This window comes from Protopterus annectens, chromosome 13.part0 (genome assembly GCF_019279795.1).
Source record: "Protopterus annectens isolate FY-2018-M chromosome 13.part0, PAN1.0, whole genome shotgun sequence".
Lineage (NCBI taxonomy): Eukaryota > Metazoa > Chordata > Ceratodontiformes > Protopteridae > Protopterus > Protopterus annectens.
In genome coordinates this window covers 887,457,241-887,479,613 of record NC_056747.1, presented here as the reverse complement: position 1 = coordinate 887,479,613, position 22,373 = coordinate 887,457,241, and the positions used below count along the sequence as shown (strand labels likewise).

General features: G+C 39.7%; 1 protein-coding gene across 1 annotated transcript in view; it reads left to right on the top strand.

Annotated features, from left to right (window-relative positions):
• Nucleotides 1-22,373, top strand: part of NF1 (neurofibromin 1) — a 5,218,972-nt gene that overhangs the window by 4,906,672 nt on the left and 289,927 nt on the right. The window contains exon 56 of the mRNA XM_044054637.1: nt 6,911-7,127. Coding sequence (XP_043910572.1) covers nt 6,911-7,127 — 217 coding nt within the window. The remainder of the gene's footprint in view (nt 1-6,910; nt 7,128-22,373) is intronic.

The following is a 22,373-nucleotide window of genomic DNA, read 5'->3' as shown; positions in this document are numbered from 1 at the left end:
ACTACAAAGAAGTATCGCACAATGCAATTAACACTGCATGTTTAAAAATTGACCTGTTAGATGATATATTGTTTCAGGGTCAAATAATGAAAAGTGAGATTTGACTATATGTGTAATGATAAGCCAACTGTAGCCAGTATTTTCAGCATACCTAAAATACATAAGAGCTTATTAGATCCTCCTTTTCGGGCCATAGTGGATGCAACACACTCCAAAACATTTTATAGCAAAGTTGTTGGAGTATATCTTAAAGTAACGTCGCACAGATTTGCAAGGACTCATAGCACTTCCTTAGTTTGTTATAAAATACAGCATTTCAACCGAATGCTATGTTTGTGACAGTCGATGTCCATAGTTTGTTTTTGTCATCCCATGATGTGGGTCTTTATTGGTTTGAGACACAATTATTTAAAAACACAGACCTGCACACAGATAAAATCAATGCCATGGTGGAATTAATGGACATTATTAAAAAAATCATTTTTTGTTTTTTGAAGACCAGTATTTTAGGCGAATCACGGGGGTGGCTATGGGGGGCAGCTTGTGCCCCCATGTTTGCAAATTATGTGTGGGAGGATCAGTACATGTTTAATAGTGAATACACTAATAGCTGCACACCTTACATATGATTCCTGGACAACATATTAATTTTGTGGACTGATACCTCAGATAACTATGATAATTTTTATCATACATCAATAACACTGTGGAATTCTTAAATTTTTCTTCCACATTTGATGAGAATAAAATATAATTTCTCAATGTGGAGGTGAAGAAGGATGTAGTCAACAACGGGTATAGTTATAATATGTTTCGTAAACCCATTTTTTTCAAATTCCTACCTCAATTTTTCTAGCTGGCATCCTAGGCACCAAATAAAGTTGGCTCTCAAAGGACAGTTAGTACAGCTTGCTATAATGATTTCTGAACCTGATGTTTTTCATAGTAAATGTGACATTTTAATGAGGATGTTTTCAAAAAGAGGCTACCCTACTGAATTTCTAAATGAAAATAGTGCTATATATGCACCTATTCTTTGTAGTAATGCTGTAGAAAATACTGTAATGACCTCAAATAATAGTGAATTTTTTTCATCTGCAAACTGTAGGAAGTTGTTCATATCCACCTACACTTTAGATAGTAGTGCTGTAGCAGGATGTATTAACAAGAATTGGAAGCTACTTTCGTCATATACCAGTATATTAAATAAAATTGGGGGAAAAAACGCAAATTATATGTAGGTGGGACATAATTTCTTGGAGTCCCATAGAATGGTGCAAAGTTTGTTTGTGTCTTTCGGCTTTTCCCGGTTAGGGGTCGCCACAGCAGAACTCCGGTCCGCTAATGATTGTTAGTGGATTTTTACGTACCGGGTTACCAGCCCTGACGCACAACCTTCAACGAAGGCACGCCCCATTCACGTGTGCCTCCACACAGAAGACGCTCTAGCTGAGAATCGAACGGGACGTCTTGCTATGAGGTGACAACGCTACCGCAGCACCACCACCGTAGTAGAATGGTGCAAAGTGATGTAACTAAATGGAAGCATGGAACAATTACATGTGGCTGCTGTTCACAGTGTTCCAGCATTATCTGTGGGGACAGCTTCTCTATCAGAAACATAACCTATAAGACAAAAGGACATTTTTCATGTTCAAAAAATGTTTACTTAGCACAGTGTTTGTTTTGTCCAGCTTACTGTGTAGGAAAGACCTCTAAGAGGTTTAAGGAACGTATATTGAACACATACCAGATATTACGAAAGGTAAAATAATCAATGCTTTGTTTAAATATATAGCTGAGTTTAAGTCACACAAATTTGGTTTTATGGTTATTGAACAAATAAGAAATTACCCTCACGTCTGGATCACAAATGAACATCTGAATGTATGCGAGTTTAAGTGGCAGCTCAGATTGAATGCCATGAACCACCCAGGGTTAAATGAAACTTGTACCATTAACCCTATATTAAAGTTAAAACATTCTGACAGCATGTGAAATTAATTATTGTTTAATCACGTGGTTGTCTTTATTGGCACTTATGGCTCATATAAATTTAATTGGTTTGTATTTTATATTTGAACTTGCTTTTATCAAAGTTTCATTAGGTCTGATGAAATTCTGAAAGGAGTAGGAATGAAAGCGCTCAACTTATGTAATAAAGTTTTGTTTCTGTGATTGCTGGCAGAAGTTGTTCTCTGCAAGCACTGCAACAGGTGTTAGTTTTCTCATTGTTTAACTTAGTTGCCCTGGAGCAGCAGGGGGCTGGGTATGGTTGCAGTGATAGTTATTCTAGGGAAGTTTTATCTTAAATTAAGTCTAATGGTGCTTGAGCAAGGTGAAAACCCAAATAAGAACCAGTAACTCTTTATTAATAAAGTTATCGCTTTTGTTCCAACAGTAACTTTAGGAACTTCCTCAACAATTTCAACAGTAAAACAAAATGCTTTAAATAGTGTGACAAAACATGTGACCCAGTATTTAAAGCATTTTGTTTTACTGTTGAATTTGTTCTGAGGAAGTTCCTAAAGTTACTGTTGGAATGAAAGCGCTTAACTTTTTAATAGAGAGTTACTGGTTCTTATTCGTGTTTTCTCCCTGCTCGAGCACCATTGGACTTCGTTTTGTGTTTTTGTCGGTTAAGTTTTATCATAAAGGCATTTATGTCTGTACAGAGCACTGCTAACATCTGCTACACAGAGAGCAGCTTCACGCAAAAGAGAGGCTTTTATACATGGAAGAAGGAGCAGGTTTTAAGCTAACTACCAATCAAGAAAGCACACAGTAAACCTTCCACCCACAATCTCCAACTCAAATAGGTTTAGATCAGGACATTTCTACCTCAAGAGTGCAGAAAAAAAACCTTCTTAATGTAAAATGGCTGGTTTGCAGCCCAAGTGTAAGAAGACTGCACAATCCATTACAAAATCCCTTGACTATCTGAGACAGTGTTATAAGTATTTAAAGCAGCAGTAGAACAGCACATTTTTTGTTTAAAATGCAGCAAATATAGCAAATATCACAGCAAACGAATGCAATCACAATATTCAATAGAAGTGTGAAATAATACTTATTTTGTCTTTTTAGCAGAGGATTGCCTTACTTGTAAGAAGATTCAGTGGAAATTTCTAGGGAAGTCAGCAAATGACAGGCATCTATGGACAGTTAAGACAAAACCCGTGCAAACATATGGCTTGTATAAAAGCACAAGGAATAGGTTTTAAGCTTACTACCAATCAGGAAAAAAACACAGTAAGCCTTCCACCAGCAATACCCAACCTGAATAGATTTAGATCAGCAAAAACAAAACCCTTCTTAATGTAGAATGACTGGTTTGGGGCCCAAGTGTAAGAAGAACACACAATCTAATTACAACATCCCTTTCTGATGTAATGTATTGAGTACTTAAAAGGAGCTGTAGAACAATACATTTTTCTAAAGTGCAGCAAATACAGCAAGTATCCCAGGAAACTAATAAAATACAATCAGAATTATCAACAGAAGTGCAAAAGGGTTGTCTCAGGCAATTACCTTTTACTTTTTCCACCACAACATATCTGTTCCAGGCAGGGTCAAGCCTCACTCTAGTCTTGGCTTCATCTATGACTTTTTGGGAAAGGTTGGCTTCTAGAAGTATTCTAGAAGCATCAGCCTGGTCCTCTATGCTTACTTTTACAAAGCACTATAAACTATATTCCTTCTCCAGGTCCAGGTCAGGCTTTGCTAGGACCTTTCTCCTTCCCCCTTCTCAGTTTTTCTAAGCTGTGTTAATGCCCCAGTATAACTAAGGCTACTGTAGCAGTGATCATGATGATGGATATGTAGTACAGCTATGTATAAGTAAACTCGCCATAATGGTGGATGTCCAAATGATCATTGCTGCAGTAGCTGCTGTCTTCCTCCATCTCCCTTATTTTTTGTATAATTTTTTGGCAGGGTGTGGGCATGTATTTTTCATTTCCTAGCATTGTTCTCTCAAGCCTGTAGCCTCCTCCTTTCTGTTGATATGAAAGCATGAAAGGGCTTGGCACCCAAATAGCTGATTTTCTCCAGCTCTGCCTGAACTCTCACCAGTCTGGGTAGATTTGGAAGCTTGCCGGATATTATATCATAGAATGTAGCCTATATAGCTAAGGCTACTTGCAGCAGTAATTGTTCAAGCATCCACTGTTATGGTAAGTTTACTTCCACATAGACAGCACCAGTCCTAAAAATGACTCAGTCATTAGGGATAATAAGCACTTTCACTGACTGTGAGAAATCCTTGAACCACTATGTGATCACTGTTGATGGTAAATCCTTTTATATAGTCAGACTAATCACTAGGGTCATATATCCTAGATCCTGGGAAGTCACTGTCTCTCTCATCTTTTTTAGAGCAGTAGTAGAATATATTGTCCCCTTTAGTATGTACTTGGCTAGGAATATGGCCCAGCTCAAAAGATCTCGGTATTTCTGTATCTTGAGTTACCTTGACTGCCTTAAAGTACTCCTATGCTCTTCTATTTCTTATCAACTGTTGAGAAGAGATCTCTGCCTTGCCTGCAGAGTCTAGAAAGATTAGGTTCTATGTAACCTTCTACACATCCACAAAAACTAACATCACCCTAAACACTCAGTCATGAGACATACAATACCACAGGAATATAAACAGGACCTGTTTGCACTATTTGCAGGCTAGATAACTTTTGCAAAGAATACCTCTTTTATGGAATAAACTTCCTTAGAGGTAAAACAAAATAGCTCCATGACCCTTTTTAAGCATAACCTTAATGACCAGATGGGCATTCCTAAGTACACCCCCCTTTTGCCCTTCTAGCCATTATGGAAAGGGGCCAAAACTAAGTCCGGGTCTGGTATTAATTCATGTTTTTGGTAAGTTGGTAGTTTCGCTGAATAGGCTACAAGTGTCCACTGGATCAACAGCGTAGTACGAAAGATTAATGTCTCAACAATCATCTATTCTAGTCATCTATTTGGCTCTATATTATCATATCGCACGCTCAGAAGAGCGAACGACAGATAATTGACCCCATGTAAATGAAAGCTTAGAACATCGAAGCTTCAGAACAGCGATTATTTTCCAATGGAAAACAATCGCTGTTCCGAAAAAAAAAAAAAAAAACAGTAAAACACTACCCACCCACCCTCAACGTGGAGGTCTGTGTCCCCCACACATCCACCTACTTAAATATACCAACTCCGAGATCGCACTACAGTGCCAAAAAGGCAAAGTAGCAAAAGCAGCCAAACAAATTCTTTCCCACGGAAAGAATTCGCTGAAACACTGCTTTACTATTTTGCCTTTTCATGCTTTACTGTTTGACAAAGACGCATTCGACAAACTGCATTTGCGATGGTGTAATAGGGTGCCATGTGTTTAGTTTTTATTTTATCCTTTGTTGACCCATTTAGTTCCACTGAGCTAGTGGCCTCTTTTCAGCGAAGACTTGAGGTGATATTTCTGCTGACTAAGGGAAATTTGGATGAAGCCCTTTGGAAATTCCCAGATTCTTTTTGACAAGTGCCACGGGATCTTTTACATCCATGCTGCCACCAGCTCAGGCAGATGGGGCCCTGGTTTATGATTTGCGGGTTCCATGTTAGTTGCTACACCATGGATGGTTTTAGTCAGCCCAGACAGCCCTCCAAAGCATGATTCATATTTGAACCCCACCAGAGTAGTTGCTGCATTCTGGTTATGACCTTTTTGTTTGTATAGCTGCAGCCTTTTGAAATGTATGAACTTTCAGTAAGTTTTGCATTTTTGGATTTCTGTTTAGGTAGTGTGCCATTTTTCAAATAGTTTTCCCAAATGGTTTATGGAACTGTACTCTACATTTTCTGTTAGTAACCCAGTCCAAGGGATACTATCAGAGTAGTTGCTGTGACCCATTAGAGTGAATTTGTGTTGAAGGCTGAAGCCGTGAAAGTAGCATGTTCTCCCCATATTTTATGATGAGTTTAATAATTTATTCATATGGTAATACACATCCTTTACATCTAGCATTATATTTTTACTAGTATAATGTTTATGGTTTTTGTCTACTCTGACAGGTGAAGGCACTGAGTTCCCAATTTCCTGAAGAACATTATGCACAACATCTGGAATAAAGCACGGTATTTGATGGTGTTTAATAGTGTGCCTGATTTCAGCTTCTTAGCCTTAACTGTATTGAGGCATTCAAGAACAGTTGAATAGTAGTCTGTCTCTGTGAAGTGGTTTACAGAGACTGACCTGCATATACACCGTGGTGGTGCTGCGGTAGCGTTGTCGCCTCACAGTAAGACACTGTCCGGTTCAATTTTCAGCTAGAGCGTCTTCTGTGTGGAGACATACGTGAATGGGGCCTACCTTTGTTGAAGGTTGTGCGTCAGGGCTGGCAACTCGGCACTTAACAATCAACTGCCAATCATTAGCGGACCGGAGTTCCGCTGTGGCGACCCCTAAAAGCCAAAAGACACAACAACAACTCTGGATAAGTTACTTCTGCAAGGCTTAATACCTCATGCTTAGGTCAGCAATGCATACAAGCAAATTCATTTTTAACATTTGAAACTATATAGGTTCATAGGTAGGTACTAGGCTATTGGCCCTAGGGCCTATATAAGCCTAGCCAAAAAGGTATCCTGGCTTTCACCACCCAAGAAAATTATTTTCCTGTGCCCCTGTCGAGCAGAGCCACAGAGGTGATCCCCGGGGTGAATTTCCTATTTCCCATCCAATCGTCAAGATTTTTCTTGAAGAGTGCTAATGAGGAGCTTTGTTTTATTTATAATTTTTATTTGTTGGTAGATGAGTAGCTAGAAGAACAGTATTATTGAACAGCGTAACTGTAGAGTAACTTAGATTATCAGAATAATAGTTAAGAAGGCATTACTTAAATATGTGTTATTTATTATGTTACAGCAAACACAGATTCCTGACTACGCTGAGCTTATAGTGAAGTTTCTTGATGCCTTGATTGACACCTACCTGCCAGGGATAGACGAAGAGACAAGTGAAGAATCTTTGCGAACACCAACATCTCCCTACCCTCCTCCTGCCCAGAGCCAGCTTAGCATTACTGCTAACCTTAACCTGTCTAATTCCATGACTTCACTTGCAACATCCCAACATTCTCCAGGTCAGTTATTCTTTTTCTGTTTCTCTCTCTCTCTCTCTCTCATACACATTTTTTTGTGTAAAGATTATAAATTACTACAGTTCTGATTTAGCATAGTCATGTATTGCAGCTGTTGATTATAGGCATGCCAGAAAATACATTGCTTTTTGCCCACACATTTTATTGCAAGCAAAATGTGACAGACTGGTTAATGTTTGTTATTTACTTTTTTAAAAAAATGGTTAGTTTATAGCCACAGCAATCATTTATCACAGTCATTCTTTCAAATTAATGTATTTGGCTGCAACTCGTATTTTTATAATTGCTGTTATTTCCATTAGTATTTTTAAATTAACTTTCCAAACCATAGTAATGTGGTAAATCCATTAGTATTAACTTTCTAAGAAGATGCATGTGGTGGTTCACTTAAGTGGGCTGTTGCTGTTATGTGACTCTGGGAGAATACATTTGGTATGTCGAGTCCAGCTGTCCTGTTTTTGATGTATTTTTTTTTCTTTTTCTCCTGCTTTATTCTTTCTAGTGAACTCCAGTGTGCCCCCTTACATTGTTTATCAGTTTCTCCTACAGCCCCTGGACTGTCTCTGTTCTAAGGTTGAGGCCTGCACAGAACATTGCACAGAACATAAGGGCATCCTGGGAAGGGGTCATGTTATTGACCGTTTCCACTGGGAGATTTTTTTTCATTTATGACACACCCCTTTATTTCCCCTCTCCTTTGCTTTGGCCGGTTTTCTTTCAGAGGGTTACTACCCTTTATGGACCATGACTCCCTGCAGGGAACACCTATACAAACATTCTCTTCCCCCTTGTGATGGGCATGTCCATCCTTTCTTGTCAGTACTTCAGACGCCAGAACCGTTAATCATTAATTGAACCTAGGTCACCTGCTCCATAGTTAGGGCTCTATCCCTGTACCCCATGATGGTGGTCTTTTTGAGTTGCTTAGTGTGCATGGCACTCCTGACCCACCCAAGCATTATTGTTATTGGAAATGGCACAGCTTTATTTTATGTGATCACATGGCATCAGTCCATACCTTTTCCTTCTGACTTGATTTGCAGTAGTATGTGTAAGAGCATGGAGTGATGGACAGTACAATCCTTTTGTAAAAGTTATTTCTCCTTTGTTACTCACCAGCAATTTGTTAGTGACCACTAGTACACATTGTTCCATACCACATTTTACAGTATTAGAAGATGCTTAGTTTTTGGACAGCATTCTTGACATATTTAGGGCCACCATGTAAGGAAGAAAATATGAGCCATCTGTGATCTTTGATGAATAAATGTAACAAGAAGACGAAGGTAAGCACATTGTTGCCAGAGTAAAGATAAAAATTGTTGTAAAAAATAGTTTTAATAAACTTACTGTAAAATTGCCATTTTACTCTTTTAATTACCTGACTAGTGAGTAGGGTATTTTAGCATGAAAATGTAGGTATTTTCTGCAGTCAATAAACTGGGAATTTGTTAAATGTGCTAACATAATTTGTCTTTCTGGCACTTGTCACTGCACTTATGTTTACATTAATGCCAGTGTTTTTGTATGTCCTTTTCCCATTATCGTTATTAATAATTACAGCTGGAGTTGGCAAGTTGTGGCACTGGTTCCATTCTATTCCTGTTTGTCTTGAGTGAGGCAATTCCACATTTAAATTTCTTAGTGTTGAGTTTACTGTCACCTTGAAGTTTTGGCTCATTGGCATTTGTCTCACCCAAAACTTAAGAGTAACAGCTAATGCTTCATTTTCTGTTCACCAGTAGCTTGTTCAGCTTGTTATGGCTTGTTTGTATCATTATGCCTAAATTCTTCTTTCTGGAACAGAACTACTTTTTTATCTTGGTTAATAATCTCCCACACACCATTGTTCACTGTGCTGTTCCCAGTCTTGATGGCAGGCACGTTTTGAGTATTTCCTTTATTTCTAGATGTAGGTCTTCCATTTTCCCATCTGTTTTAATTGCTTTTTTATTTTTTCTCCTTCAACTTTCACTGTCTGTTGTACATAATTTTTACTGTTCTTTCTTGGAGAACTTGGTTTGTCATCCTCAAACTCTTATCTTTTCTGTCAGATTCTTCTAATGTTTGTTTTCTTTGTAGTCTGTAAGACTGCCTTCACTTTGCTGTTACCTTTGAATTTTTATTTTGTATGCAACCCTTCACACACACTTTGGTTCAGATTATGGACTTATTTTTATCAACTGCTACCTGTTAAGCTTGCTGCACTGCGCTGCTTTGTTCATGTTGCTTCAGTTGTATTTGAAATTCTTCTCTTTCCTAATTTCCCTGGATGCACCTAGAAGGAAGTTGAAATGATAGTGTTACACTGTTGAGTATTTGTGTCAGTGATTTAAAAAATTAAATCCACTGATTTGACACTGTTAATGTTTAGTATTACAGCTGTTTCTGTTTTTAACTTATCTCATTCCCAGCTATAGATTTTGTATTTCTTTTTCACTTGTTTAGTTTTTAACTAGATAGGAGAGACAAGAAACAGACTATAAGTAATAATATGAAGCAGCTGGTAATAGGACAGGATTTCAATTATTTATTTAGACTGAGATTTAAAAATTTCACAAAAATGTTGTTTACAATTGTTTCCCGTCTGCTACATATAACTGTCATTAAAGTAATTTGTATAATTCAGAGTAATAAAACACACAAGTTATTTATCAAAAAGTAGTCACATGATTAATTTTTCCCCGAGTTGCCTTTCCCATTCTGCTTATTTTTACTCTCTTGTGTGCTCTACATTTGACAACAGGAGAAGCCAACTTTGTCTCACTTGTCTGTCATTAGAGCAGCTGTTTTCTCTAGTCTAATGTCCACCTCAGTGAGGCCTGTCTATCACATTTGGTAGTACCAAGAGTTTCTTTGTGTATTCAGGCCTGTTGTTGTACATGGGTCTATATTCAGCCATTGAATGAATGTTTCCTTGAGCGTCTGCTGATCGAAAGTTACTTTTACTGAACAGGCATATCTTTGAAAATGAAACCATCGAATGGCCATAGTTGGCCAGCATAAAGAAACCATGATGTACTACTTACTTACCGGTAACGTAGCTATAAGAGAACCTGCCCTTTCCCCAATTTAGTGTGACCTCAGAGTTGGTATATATACACACAAGTAGTGTCTGTTGCTCACCAAATTGTTCTGTTGTGGGGACTCCCTGTTTGGTAAAAGTAACGTTCGATGCAAGATTAATTCAATGGCTGAGTATATTCCCCTTGTACATGAATACAAACCATTGTGGTCTGGTTTGCTGACGTGGCTTGCAAAAATTAAATCATTTTAAAATATGACAAGCAGTCCCCCCATTTCAAAAAAACTGCAGAATCTGTTGATGTAGTAAAGAAAATGAAAAATGGATTTTTGCCTAAGTAAGTTGACACTGAGAGCCGTGGTGGTGTGGGTAGAACTACAGCTAGTGTTATGCTTGTCATGCTAGTCCTGTCAGAGAATTCTAACTGCTGTTTTTAAGACTGTACTCCTCTAGCTTCATCCAGCCATGGTAGTTTCTCCCAGGTGAAAGAAATGTTGATTTTCTTAAGCTGTGCATATGTCAAGGCCAGCCTTTCTTAAAAAAATGCTTTGCATTTTTTACGGTATGATTCTTTACATGACAAGTATTGCTGGATTGATTTTTTTGTTTATTTGTTAACTGGGCTGGTCTGATGGCACGTCTCTGCAATGACCCATTCTAAAGACAAACGGTATAGAAAAACATACAGAATATATACAGTGTGACAATGCATGGATTTATACTGCTGATGCAGTATTGGAAACACAGAGATGTTGGAGAGGTGTACAGGATCTAATGCATGGCAACTTTTTTTGTTTCTTTTTGTTGCATTTTTAATATAAAGTATGCATCATAACTGTCTCAGGCATTTCTAATGTGTAGTTAATTTGTGGAAAACTGTTAGGCAAGTTGCAGCAGTTTCTATCTGTGGTGGTCAGTGCATGGCCATGGCATGATTTTTGTTTCCTGAATTCTGATTATCGATTACATCTGACTAGCACCCCATTTGGAATTCAGTGATGGCGGTTATCATCTCATTGCTGTAGGTATACACAATACTATAGATAACTCAAGAGTATCATAATAGCAGTGATTATCAGATTGAAATTGTAGTTGAAGTGATTTCGACCCCCAAACATTTGTGCAAGGCTATTGGAACACCCATGTCAGATAAAATAATTGATATTTTATTAATAAAATGAAAAAAAAAAATCCCCCAGGTATACCTCTGAAGTGTACCGCATTATGAGGAACATTCCTCATTTTGAGTCTTAAAAATTCCATGTCCCTTGCAGCTCGACATTCAAAGGGTATGTCACTTGACAAGTGCCTGTTGCTAATTCCCTGTGTTGCATAGGATTGCCGGGCTACCAGACATCCATAATTTGTATTGTCTTTTTTTCTTCACAAAATCAGTTCAGCAATCGGCCTCTGTAAAGCTATGTCTTGTTTTTAGGCAACATTTTAATTTTTTGTACTAATTGCAATCTCACGAGAATGATGGCTGTAATACCAGAAGATTGACAGTTGATTAAGTTTGTAAGCCACAAATAAAATGATTAACCTTGACTATGGTTAATTCTAGGAAAGAGAACAACAAGAAGTTAATATGTTTGTTTTATGTCCAACATTATTTTTGTTGTTTTGCAAGAGGTTGCATTTTTTGTTTCAAGTTTCACCATGATTTTCTTTTTATGTAGCTGGGTGCATACCTAGATTTGTGCTGTCAGATTAACTGGGCTAATTAGCTGCTCTTGTAATTACTGTAAGTAGTATTCAGGAATTTGCTTTCATCTGGATTCTTGAATATGGAGTGCTGATGACATTTATGCTTGCTTACTAATGTCAGGGAATCCTGCTGGGATGTTATGATGTGCTGTATTCATTCCTTGGCATTTTGGAAGCCAGTCACTGCCTCAGAGTTATAAAAAATATGACCGTGTTTGTTGTCATATTCAAATGTGGAGACACAAGAACCAGGTGCACGTTTTCATTTCTGATCGAATATGTAGTCTTTGAAGATGCATTTCAGTGCTTTAAAATCTAGTATTTTATCATGTGGCTGCTCTTTACTCTTATAATTGAAATGTAGGTTTTTCTTTTATCTAAAACCATTTATCTTTATTCTTTGACTGTACGCATCTTTGTTTGCTTTTTAAAGAAGTTAAAATTAAGCAAATGTTTAATGAGTACTGAAAAAGCAGGAAGGGCAGCAAGCCTTGCTTTTGTTTTCTGTGTGTATTGTTTATTAAATGAATAGAGAAGTATCATACATTTACATAATGCGCATTCCCCATGCATGATGCACACACTGTATTGTATGGTGGCTACTTGTGCATCCATTTGTTGTCTTCTTTTGTTACACAAGTCTAGACTGTCAGTTTTTCAAATGGCCAATGCTTACAACTTATTTTTGTATCCAGCATATTAGTTCCCTCCCTTTGCTTCCCAAAAAGTAGCATTGCTTCTCCCCTCATTCTGTTCATGCTCCCACTCTAAGGGGCACCATATTAGCCCATTAGAGCTGACAGAAGTCTTCCTGACCATGACAACATTAACAAAAAAGCTGACTTTAGGACCTCCCTTTGTCTTGGACATCAAATACATTGTGTGGAACATAAAGCAAGGGGTGTGTGAGATTGTACACCCTGTGCAAGATGGCATTGCATGTATTTCAGTGTATTATAGGCAGGGGTGTCTTTCTCTCAGCAGTCCACATCCCCAGAGAAGTGAATGTATTGGCACCTTCTCTGGTGCACTCATTTAATCCTCTCTTGGAGCTTGGTATTATGGGCTGTGTCTGGTCAGGGCGTTTAAGACATGGGGCACCGAGGAGATAAACCTTCTCATTTTGGAAAACATAGTCCTCTTCATGTTCAGTGCTGCAGGACAAAGGGAAAGTAGCAGTGGACACCATATCCGTCCCTTGGCACAGGAGATGCCCATATGTATTTCCACTGATTCCACATCTCATTGTAAGGTTTAGGTGGGAAAGACCAAAACTCATTCTCATTCTCTCTCGGTGGCTGAGAAGAGCATGGATTGCTGTACTCTGGTCCCTGCTGATACAGAAAACTCTCCTGTTTCTAGTCAAGGAAGTCACCAGTGGTTGGAACAACATCTAACTCCATCTCAGGGTCTAGTTTAGCCACTGTTCCTGCCAGATTTTTAAGATGGGGTCTTGCATGTAATTGAGGCTACTAGCAAACATTCTAACTGGCAGTCTTATGTCTGCAAGTGAAAACAGCTGTCAATGTAGGTGGAATGATACCCTGTATTGCCACCGCTGGTTAGCTTGTTGTTTTTGACTTCTCACAGACACCTCAGTGATTTAGGTCCTTTATTCCACAGTCGAAGTGCATATGCCTACTATTTTTACATATCATAACCTTATGTAAAGTAGGGGTGTGGCCCAGTACTGTCTGGAAACTGAAAGTGCTACATATTCTTACTCTGAAGAACCCCCTCCTCTCCATGGATTTGACTTTCATGATTGGTATGCTTGCCTGCCTGCTGTTTGATCCTGCAAGCTCAACAGCATTGAAATTCATTTCCTGGAAAAAAAAAATCTGGAGGCTATCACCTCTGCATACATGTTGTCATGTCAGACCTTCAGGATTTAAGACCCTTATGTGCATAGAACCATATTTGATTTTCAGGGCTCAAGTGTCCCTATTGAGAACTTATATTTCCTTCCGAAAGGGATTTCAGAATTGTTCCTGAATCAGTTGAGTTATCTCCCTGTTTTCATTGTGGAGGTCAGAAATCAAGAGAGGGCATCCTTCTCATCCCGGGTAAGCACCGTCATCTGAGGTGTCACCTGAAACTGGTGTACAATTTCAGGATGAAAGACCAAATGTTTGTGTGCTTTGTGTCTGTGAGAGATGAGTTTCAGGTAGACAAGTGTCCACTTTCCAAGTGCTTTGTCAGCCTCGTTATTTGCTACCACCAGGAAACGACCCACTAGCTAATGCTGTGATTAAATGTCCCTCCACTAGAGTAATAGCTGCTTCCTTTACCTGCTTCAGTAGTAATTCCATTGCAGACATCTGTATAAGGGCTACTTAATCTTCACACTTTCACCAAGTATTACTGGGCCATCAGAGACTCTAGGACTCACACTCATTTGTTATAACAATTCTCCAGGACTCATCTTTCTAAACCGTATGCTTGTGTAGTCTTCTAACCCCTTTTACCCTGGTGTTTATTGTTTGAGATGTATCCTTATCAAGGAAACATTGTTTTATATTAGATATAACAGATGAGGTCTGACTGTATCAGTTGTCTACAAGAGGAACCCTCCATGGGGTCTACTTCAGATGATCGAACTTTCAAATGTTTGACTTTCATATGGCCGAGACCATATGATTGAACATTTAAAAGTTCGAACATCTTATAAAAAAGTAAAACAAAATAAAAAAATTAACTGTTTTTAGCAGGGGGGAAAGCCCCCCTGCACCCCACACCTCCTGCTATTTAAATATACCAACTTCGAGATCACACTACAGTGCGGAAAAGAGAAATCTTCCCTTTCTGCACTGTATGGAGATCTCTGTTAAGAACGTTCTAACTTTTAAAAGTTCGATCATACAGTCTCTGCCATATGAAAGTAGAACTTTTGAAAGTTCGATCATATGAAGAGGACCCCATCCATTATATGTTAATAATAACTTTCCTCTACCCCCGTAGATAAGTTTCTCCTCTGACAGCAGCTGAAATCAGACAAGGCAAACTGTTTTTTGCTTAATAATGTAAGTGCAACATTTTTATCATTATTATTTTGTGATATACAGGAAGGTGTTCACTAATGACACAGGAGAAACTGGCAGGCTTTGAGGATACACACACCTGTGGAGCTGACTTATGTCATGTTATGGTATGCATCTTTACAAGCCTAGTGGTCTGAACATGGATTTTACAGCAAGAAAATGTCTAGTTTTGATTGTTGGAAAAGTTGTACCCCAAAGAAGGTCTCATCAAGGAGGGTCCTCTTGTAGATCACCTGGTATTTCTAATGCCTAGTTTAGAGGCTAAACTTACTTCCTTTCCTATGTGAGCCAACCTTCTAGACTATTTCCCAAGAGGCTGATTACTCAAGTCTTTGAACACATTTTCCATCTGTTGGGTCACCTGGGACATGCACAGGCAGCTGAAAGATGTTTCATCATGAAGAACAAAAAAAAAACTTTAGTAGATGTTTTCTTTGTATTTTTGTCTTCTCAGGGGCATTATAGATTTCTTAGATTATGGGTTGGGGTGACTTGCTTTCAGTGATAGGAATGTATTAGTGTCACCAAACATTTTATCAACTAATTAAGCACTGAGTTAGCTGCCATCAGAAAAAAATGGTATATATATTTTTTTAATTCTTCTAGTCTTCACTGGTCTTTGAAACTGTTCTGCTTCCTAAAATCTTCCTGTTCTCAGCATGCATAATTATTTTCCCTTCGCTGGTGAAAGACGCCATGTAGAGCCAAGTTTTTCTCTTCCCTCAGAAAAAACTGCTGTCAAACTTAGTTTGACAGAAAGAGGCTTCTCTCATATTAGCAGGAAATGTCCTATAAATCTTATTTATGGTGATGACCATTGTAGCTGTTTACTTAACCAAGGCTTTTAATGTGTAACATGCTGTATTCCCTGTCTTTCCAGTGTAAATGCCATTTTCAGTTGTTCAGTTGTGGGCCGCAGTGGTGCAGCAGTAGCATTGTCACCTCACCGCAAGAGGTTCTGCCGTTCGATTCTCGGCTGTAGCGCCTTCTGTGTGGAGTCTGCATGTCCTCCCCGCAGTCGAGTGGTGTTCGAAAGACATGCGTGAGTGGGTGTGCCTTCTTTGAAGGTTGGGCATCTGTCTGACACCTCAGCACCGTAAAAATCTACTGCCAATCATTAGCGGACCAGAGTTCCGCTGTGGCGACCCCAAACTGGGAAAAGCCGAAAGAAGAACAACAAACAAGTTGTGGGATACCCTAGTGAGAATAGGGAGTGTGGTCAGAAATAAGCTGGATTGGTGGCTTTTGCCAGGCTGATTTTACAAAAGTAGTTTTTTTGGCCAGAAGTGGTTATTCTGCATTAGTCGTCATGATGCATGCTTCATGCATCAGGGGTTGGGAGGGTGGCCTAATGGTTAAGGTGTTTGCCTTACAAACACAAGGTGCAGGGTTTGAGTCTCACAAGGGATAATTGGCTAAGCTTAAAATGGCTCGCAAGGGCAGTTAGCTTAATACTAATCTATGAATCTATGAACCTAAGTCATCATGATGCATGCTCTGTCACAGAATGGAAGGTTTAGTGCAAATTGGAAAGCTTTCCTCAAAGAGAGTGTTGTTGTGATTTAGAAGCACAGTCTTATAATGTTGTTTAATACCAACAAATAGGGAGGCCTGTAGCCTTTTCATCTGTGCAGTTAGGCTTTGTGTTATAGACTGGCTTGTAAGAGAATACCTTTACTGTTAGTGAAGCACATTCTGGTCTTGAGAATTCCCTGACAAATATCTTCAATTGAATGAAGCTTGAGGCTTCAATGTTGGAGTTGCTCTCTTCAGTCTTTAGAAAACATCCTCTGAGCACAAGGAATCCCAGATACTAGTTTATTTAATGGAATGTACCTTGTAAAACTGTAGAAGTTTTGCTGTCTTGTGCCACACCACTGGACTGTCTCACAATCCTGCCACTTTGTGGAGCAGAATGTTTGTCTCTGCCTTGACCAGGTCTGTCTTATTCAGATTGTTGCACAGATTGTGGTGGAATGCCAGAACTGATTATCTTTGCAGCTTTCTGTCTTCAACAGATTTGTTTTCGATGCTCTGGGAGCTTTTCAATTTGAAATCCATCCATTTAAAAGCTTTCAGAATATAGTTGTGAAGAACTAGGGAGCTGTGATGTTATTGCTGCATGTCTTATTAAAATCTGGCATGTCAGACAAAGGCTAAGTCTCTTCTGGATGCCCTTAAGTAAACCACTAAGATGAAATAGTCCTTTATGTTGAAATTACATCTTTAGAGTTGTTTCTGTGGAATTCAGTCCTTTCTTGTACCCATTTGAAAATGTTCAATATTATCTTTCAAAACTTCCATGTTGGAACCGCATCTTGTGTTCCTTGCTTTTACTATCCATCTGTTGGTGACTTCAAACTACCATATGCCAGTGGAAGGTAAGGCAGTTGCACATGTAGATTTAGTGTATGCTTCTTTAGAGGTCTTCTCCATTTGAAGCAGCCCATCACAGACCACTGTCCTGGGTTGGACCTTAACTTTATTTTAGTCTCTCTAACTCATAGGTCAGATTGTCAAGTTTACTGCTGTTTTTAAGAAGTTTAATTGATGTAACCCTTTATAGAGTTTTTTTTTTGCTTCTCATATGTATATCAAATATTGTTGAAGTTCAGGGCTTCATGCACCCCTTTTAGCCCATAAAATTTATACCTATAGCCCAAGTGTTAGTTGAAAACCCAAGCAGTGAAATAATCCCTGGGGTACTCATTTCATCTGCCATCATTGGTCAAGAGGGTATATGCTCAAGACCATACCATTGTGCTCTGCCTCACATGTGCGGGATTTTGTTCCACAACATAGGAGTGGCTGTGCTCTCTGTCTTGTGAGACCATTCGTTCTATTTATAGCCGTGTGCAGGTTTAAATGTCTCTGTCCTTGATTCCAAGGGTGAAGTATCCGCCCGGTCAGGGTTCTGGGGACCATCAAAGATGGGTTTGATTTATATTCATATGTCAGGCACATATCAGAATATGTCTGTGATTATGGATCTTTATGAGTCATTGTTCTTTTAAGTTGACAGCTTATGTTCGTATTTTCAGAATAGAGCTCGAGTTCTTTTTTAACTTCATCTACATTTTCAAGCTGCAGCAGGTGTCTGGTCAGATACATTCGAGCTTCTGGTTCAATCTGGTGCAGCAGTCTGGAGACTTGATGAGTACAGGGGCGACCAATGAGTACATCTATTTTGACCTCCTTGATCATGTGGGTCTGGGTGATATTTCCTTTTGTGAGGGTACTTTAGAAACATGATCTGGTCAGCGAGTGAGACACAAAATACCTATGGTCCCCACATCTCTGATGACTTTTTCTGCTCAGAGGACTGATACCACCTATATGGTAGATATCTTATCTGTTTAGAAGGGGGTATGACTCATTTTCTTATATAGAATTTAGGGGCATTGTTTTAGTAACCCTTCCAGTTCATGGTTTTTTTGAGGCCTCAACATCTCTGGCCTGTGCTCTGTGTTCTTTCGATGGCACCAGTTGCACATTTCTCCTATGCTTTGTCTTAGGATGCCCTCCTCAGTTGCTTTGTCAGCAGAAATGTATTAATGGTTTGCTTGCCACTAACCCAACTGTCCATGTCCCAGACACCACTTGTGACATAGCCCCAATCTGAGTCACTTGTGAACTCGGATTTGCTGGGTTCTGTCTGTTAGCCACTGAGCAACAACACATCTTGTGATGGACCACATTTTGCAACCCATTGGTTGATGTGGTACCTTTGTGGGGGCTGGGTGGCCGACATGGTTTGTGGAGTGAGATGAGACCTGTAGGCCTTTAGTCCCTGGAGGTAGGCCTTGGGGACTGCCTCGAAAAAGTCAATGGCCTTGGTGACTGTTTCGGCATCATTGATAAAGTTAAACTGTTTGCTGAAAGTCTACCAAGTTCCCTATAGGGTGCTTTAGCCAAACATTGCGAGTTATGCAGTCTTCCAAAATAGGAAAGGCTTGTTGTCTCTCCATGCAGGAATAATTCTTGTCAAGGAGGCACGCAGTTATAATTTACTAAGCTAATGGGGGCCGTTCTTCCAGGGAGTTCCACCACCTGAGGTAAGGCACCACATAAACAGCTGTCCTGTGGGTTTTAATTAATTCTTGAGAGGCTGAAGCACACAGCGGGGACACCATAATGTAGGAGTTCATGTGTCATTTGCTATGAGTATGAGGGCAGTGCCACACCTTGAGTGTTTTTGATGTTGTGGGGCTACAGCCCTCTTGAATAGATATCTCTCTGTTTTGGGACAGAAGTGTCACTAGCATGGGCATCATTGGTTTTCCAACCATCTCGTTGCACTGAACCTGTCAGCCAGCTATGTTGTGCCAGTTGTTGGATCTGGGTGATTTTCTCCTTATTTTTCACATCATTTTGAACTAATTCTTTAGGGAGGAGGTACCTAACATAGCTAGGTTTCTAACATAATTAATCTTAGGCCTTATGATTCTTTCTTTCTTTTTACTGCCTTGGATGATTTTATGGAATATGATTTTTTTTTTTTGCTCTCTATCTTGTATTACCTTCTGATCCTTTTGTTCTATGCTTTGTTTATGGTGCCTCCTTCCACCTTCCTTTGCCAGTTTATTTTGGTACAGAGAGTCTTAGTGGGGTTTGGGATTCTTGCCGATTTTGAGTCCTCTTTTGCTTGTGGTAGAGCCTTTTAAGGTTGATCACCACCACGCAGTGTGGTCCACCAGCTCCAGGGGCCTTTTTGGAGTGAGTACTAGTGTTTGACTGGTGAAATCGGCTTTGGGGAGGTCTTTAGTGGTCTTTAGATTTTGTTGGTGGGAAGGTGGATGAGGCTTTCCAGAGTCTTTTTCCAGGTTCTTTTTTGGGTTCCGGTGTGAGGGTAGACCATGAGTGTGGTTATGATCTGATCTCTCTTATTGATGATGAGGTATTTTTCAGTAGTGTGTGATCGGATGAGTTCCCAGATAGATTAGGGATTTGATATTTCTTCTCTTGTGTGGGTTGGGGACTAGTTGTTCACATTTTTTTGACCTTATGAACTCCAGAATCTTTGGGTTAGAGTGTGTCCTAGTGGTGTGGTGTTTGGAGATTAGAGTATCCTAGTATGTTTCCCGTAGCCATTGTGTGTGAGAGGAAGTTATCCCCTCCAAATGTTTTCAGGAGGAGGAGGATGAAGAGGAGGCTGATGGTGTTTGGATTGCACCTGAATGGTCAAATTGTGCATTTGCTTGTCTTGCCTATGGTTAATTGCAATGGTGTCCTTTATGATTGCATCTGTTTGCCCTCCTTGAGGGTGGGTGTCCTTTTGAATATGGACACCCCTCCTTAGTGTTGTATGAATTGGGTTACCGTGGGGTGATCATGTTTGCTGGTGGTGCTGTTTCTGTCACGAGGTTCTGGGAACTGTCAACCTGTTGAGGTGTGTGCATCGTGAGCTTCTTGAGATTGGGAAGAGCTGCAGAGCAGCAGTGCATGCATCTTTGAGACTTTTGGTGTGTGCATGCATTAGGTTTCCTTTTGTTTGTTTTTTGGTGGTAGGTACTAGGTTTTCTTTTTGCTTAGCCAATATCCGGAGGGGGAGGGTGGAGGTGGCAAGGCGTCTGCCAATATCCGTGGCCCTGGGTGACGGGTGCAAGAGCTTTTACTTGAATCAGCGCCCAGACCTTGTCCAGCATGTCATCCAGACAGCATTGAAGCTTGGAATGAATGTGACAGGGTATCACATCATAAAGCTTGAATTGAAGACACTCTCAATTGGCATCATTCTAGGTGAAGGTAGGAATCAGAGACTGTCAGGCTGTCCTTTTCATGTAGTCCAGGAATAGAATCTCAGATGCGTTTCCACCGCAGCGATGTCCCTTGACGAGAGAGGCGAATACCCCTTCATTAGAGACCCAAGGACTTGCGTTATGTGAGATACCAGTTGCTGACCTGAGGCTTTGCGTTATGTTCTTGCGCTTCAGTGACACCAGTGGCGCTGGACCTTGTGTTACTGTACTATGGAATCACCAATGACAAGTGTGTCTGGCATTTTGTGAATCTCTGAGGGTGGGTGTGTCTGGTTGTTTGCCTTGTGTGGTCTGACTGTTTACTGCATGTGTTGAACACTCTGTGTGGTAGTGGTTTTTGTGTGGGTGTTGGTGGTGGTTATTTTTTTGTGTTTTTTGGGTGTTTTGCCTGCTTGTTTGGTTGTTTTTGTATGTTTGATTTGAAGTTGTGATGGTACCATGTGTGACTGGGTATGTATTTGTGATGGTTACCTGTGTGTCCTGTCTGTCTCCTGTGTGGTGTTCTTCTCCCTCTGCCTGGTCAGTCCAGTCGTATGTGCCAGTTGAGTGTTCCAGTTGTTTTGAGGTAGAGTTGTTTTGTGCATGTATTTGTCATGAGATGCATGTTTTATTGTTGTGTGTGTTAGGTTCACCGGACATCAATAGGCTGAGTTCCTTAACTGATCTGGAGAGGATTCTAGGTTCCTAGATAAAGACACTAGGACACTCCAGAGAAGTAGACTAGACCCGGGGGAAGTACTATGGAAAATAAAGAGCTATTGGGTATAGGAGCAAGTACTGTAGGGTGCTTGCAATAAGGTTTTAGTTAGTGAGGGATAAGTACTAGGAAGAATAGAGTAGAGAATAACTTTTCAGATAGGAGATATGCTGTTTAGGGATCAGGTGAGAGATGAACTGGTTCAGCTTTTTAAGGGAAAAGGAGTTTTGGGGAAATTGGAAGAGAGTTGGTTTATGGCCCAAAATGGCCTATTAATTTTTTACTTGCTGCTGTGTGCACCTTGTGTAACCGTGCTAACTCTTACAAACACGCTTGTTTCGTTTTAGGGGGGCTGAAGGGAGGGGCTGAAGGGGCCAAAGCACAAAAAAAATTGGACTAGACTACTAGTTTCTGGCTGAAACTTCACCATCAGACAAAAAAAGGCAGCTCAGCTTCCCACTCCCACTGGTAAGCAAAGAAACTTCCCTCCTCCCTAATAAGGCAATGGATCAGTAACAGGAACCAAAACAAAGCCAGGGATCAGCAACTCTGATCTGCAGGCCTTAATGATTAACTTCTGATTATAAGAAGCGTATTCCATATCCTGAAAGGCATTGCATGATGTGTCCATTGCTTTTTTTCTGTTAAGATTTAATATTTATGTTATGTTATATTTATATTGATTCTCCACTTCGATGCAGATAGGCATTCAAAAAAAATGGATCAGACATTATCTTATTGGCCTGGAAGAAGTCACCTCTGTGTGTTTTGTAAGTTTCAGAGTATAGTGTCACCTTTGTGTACCCTATAAGAAGCCGACTACAGTGTTACATTTGTGTATTGTATAAGGTAGTATAGTAATTCCTAAATAATTCATAGGTTCATAGATTTATACTAGGCTATCTGCTCTAAGGCATTTATAAGCCTAGCCCAAAGTTTTGTGGTTTACGCCACCCCTTATATGAAAAAATACTGTGCCCATTAGTTTGTTGTGCCTCT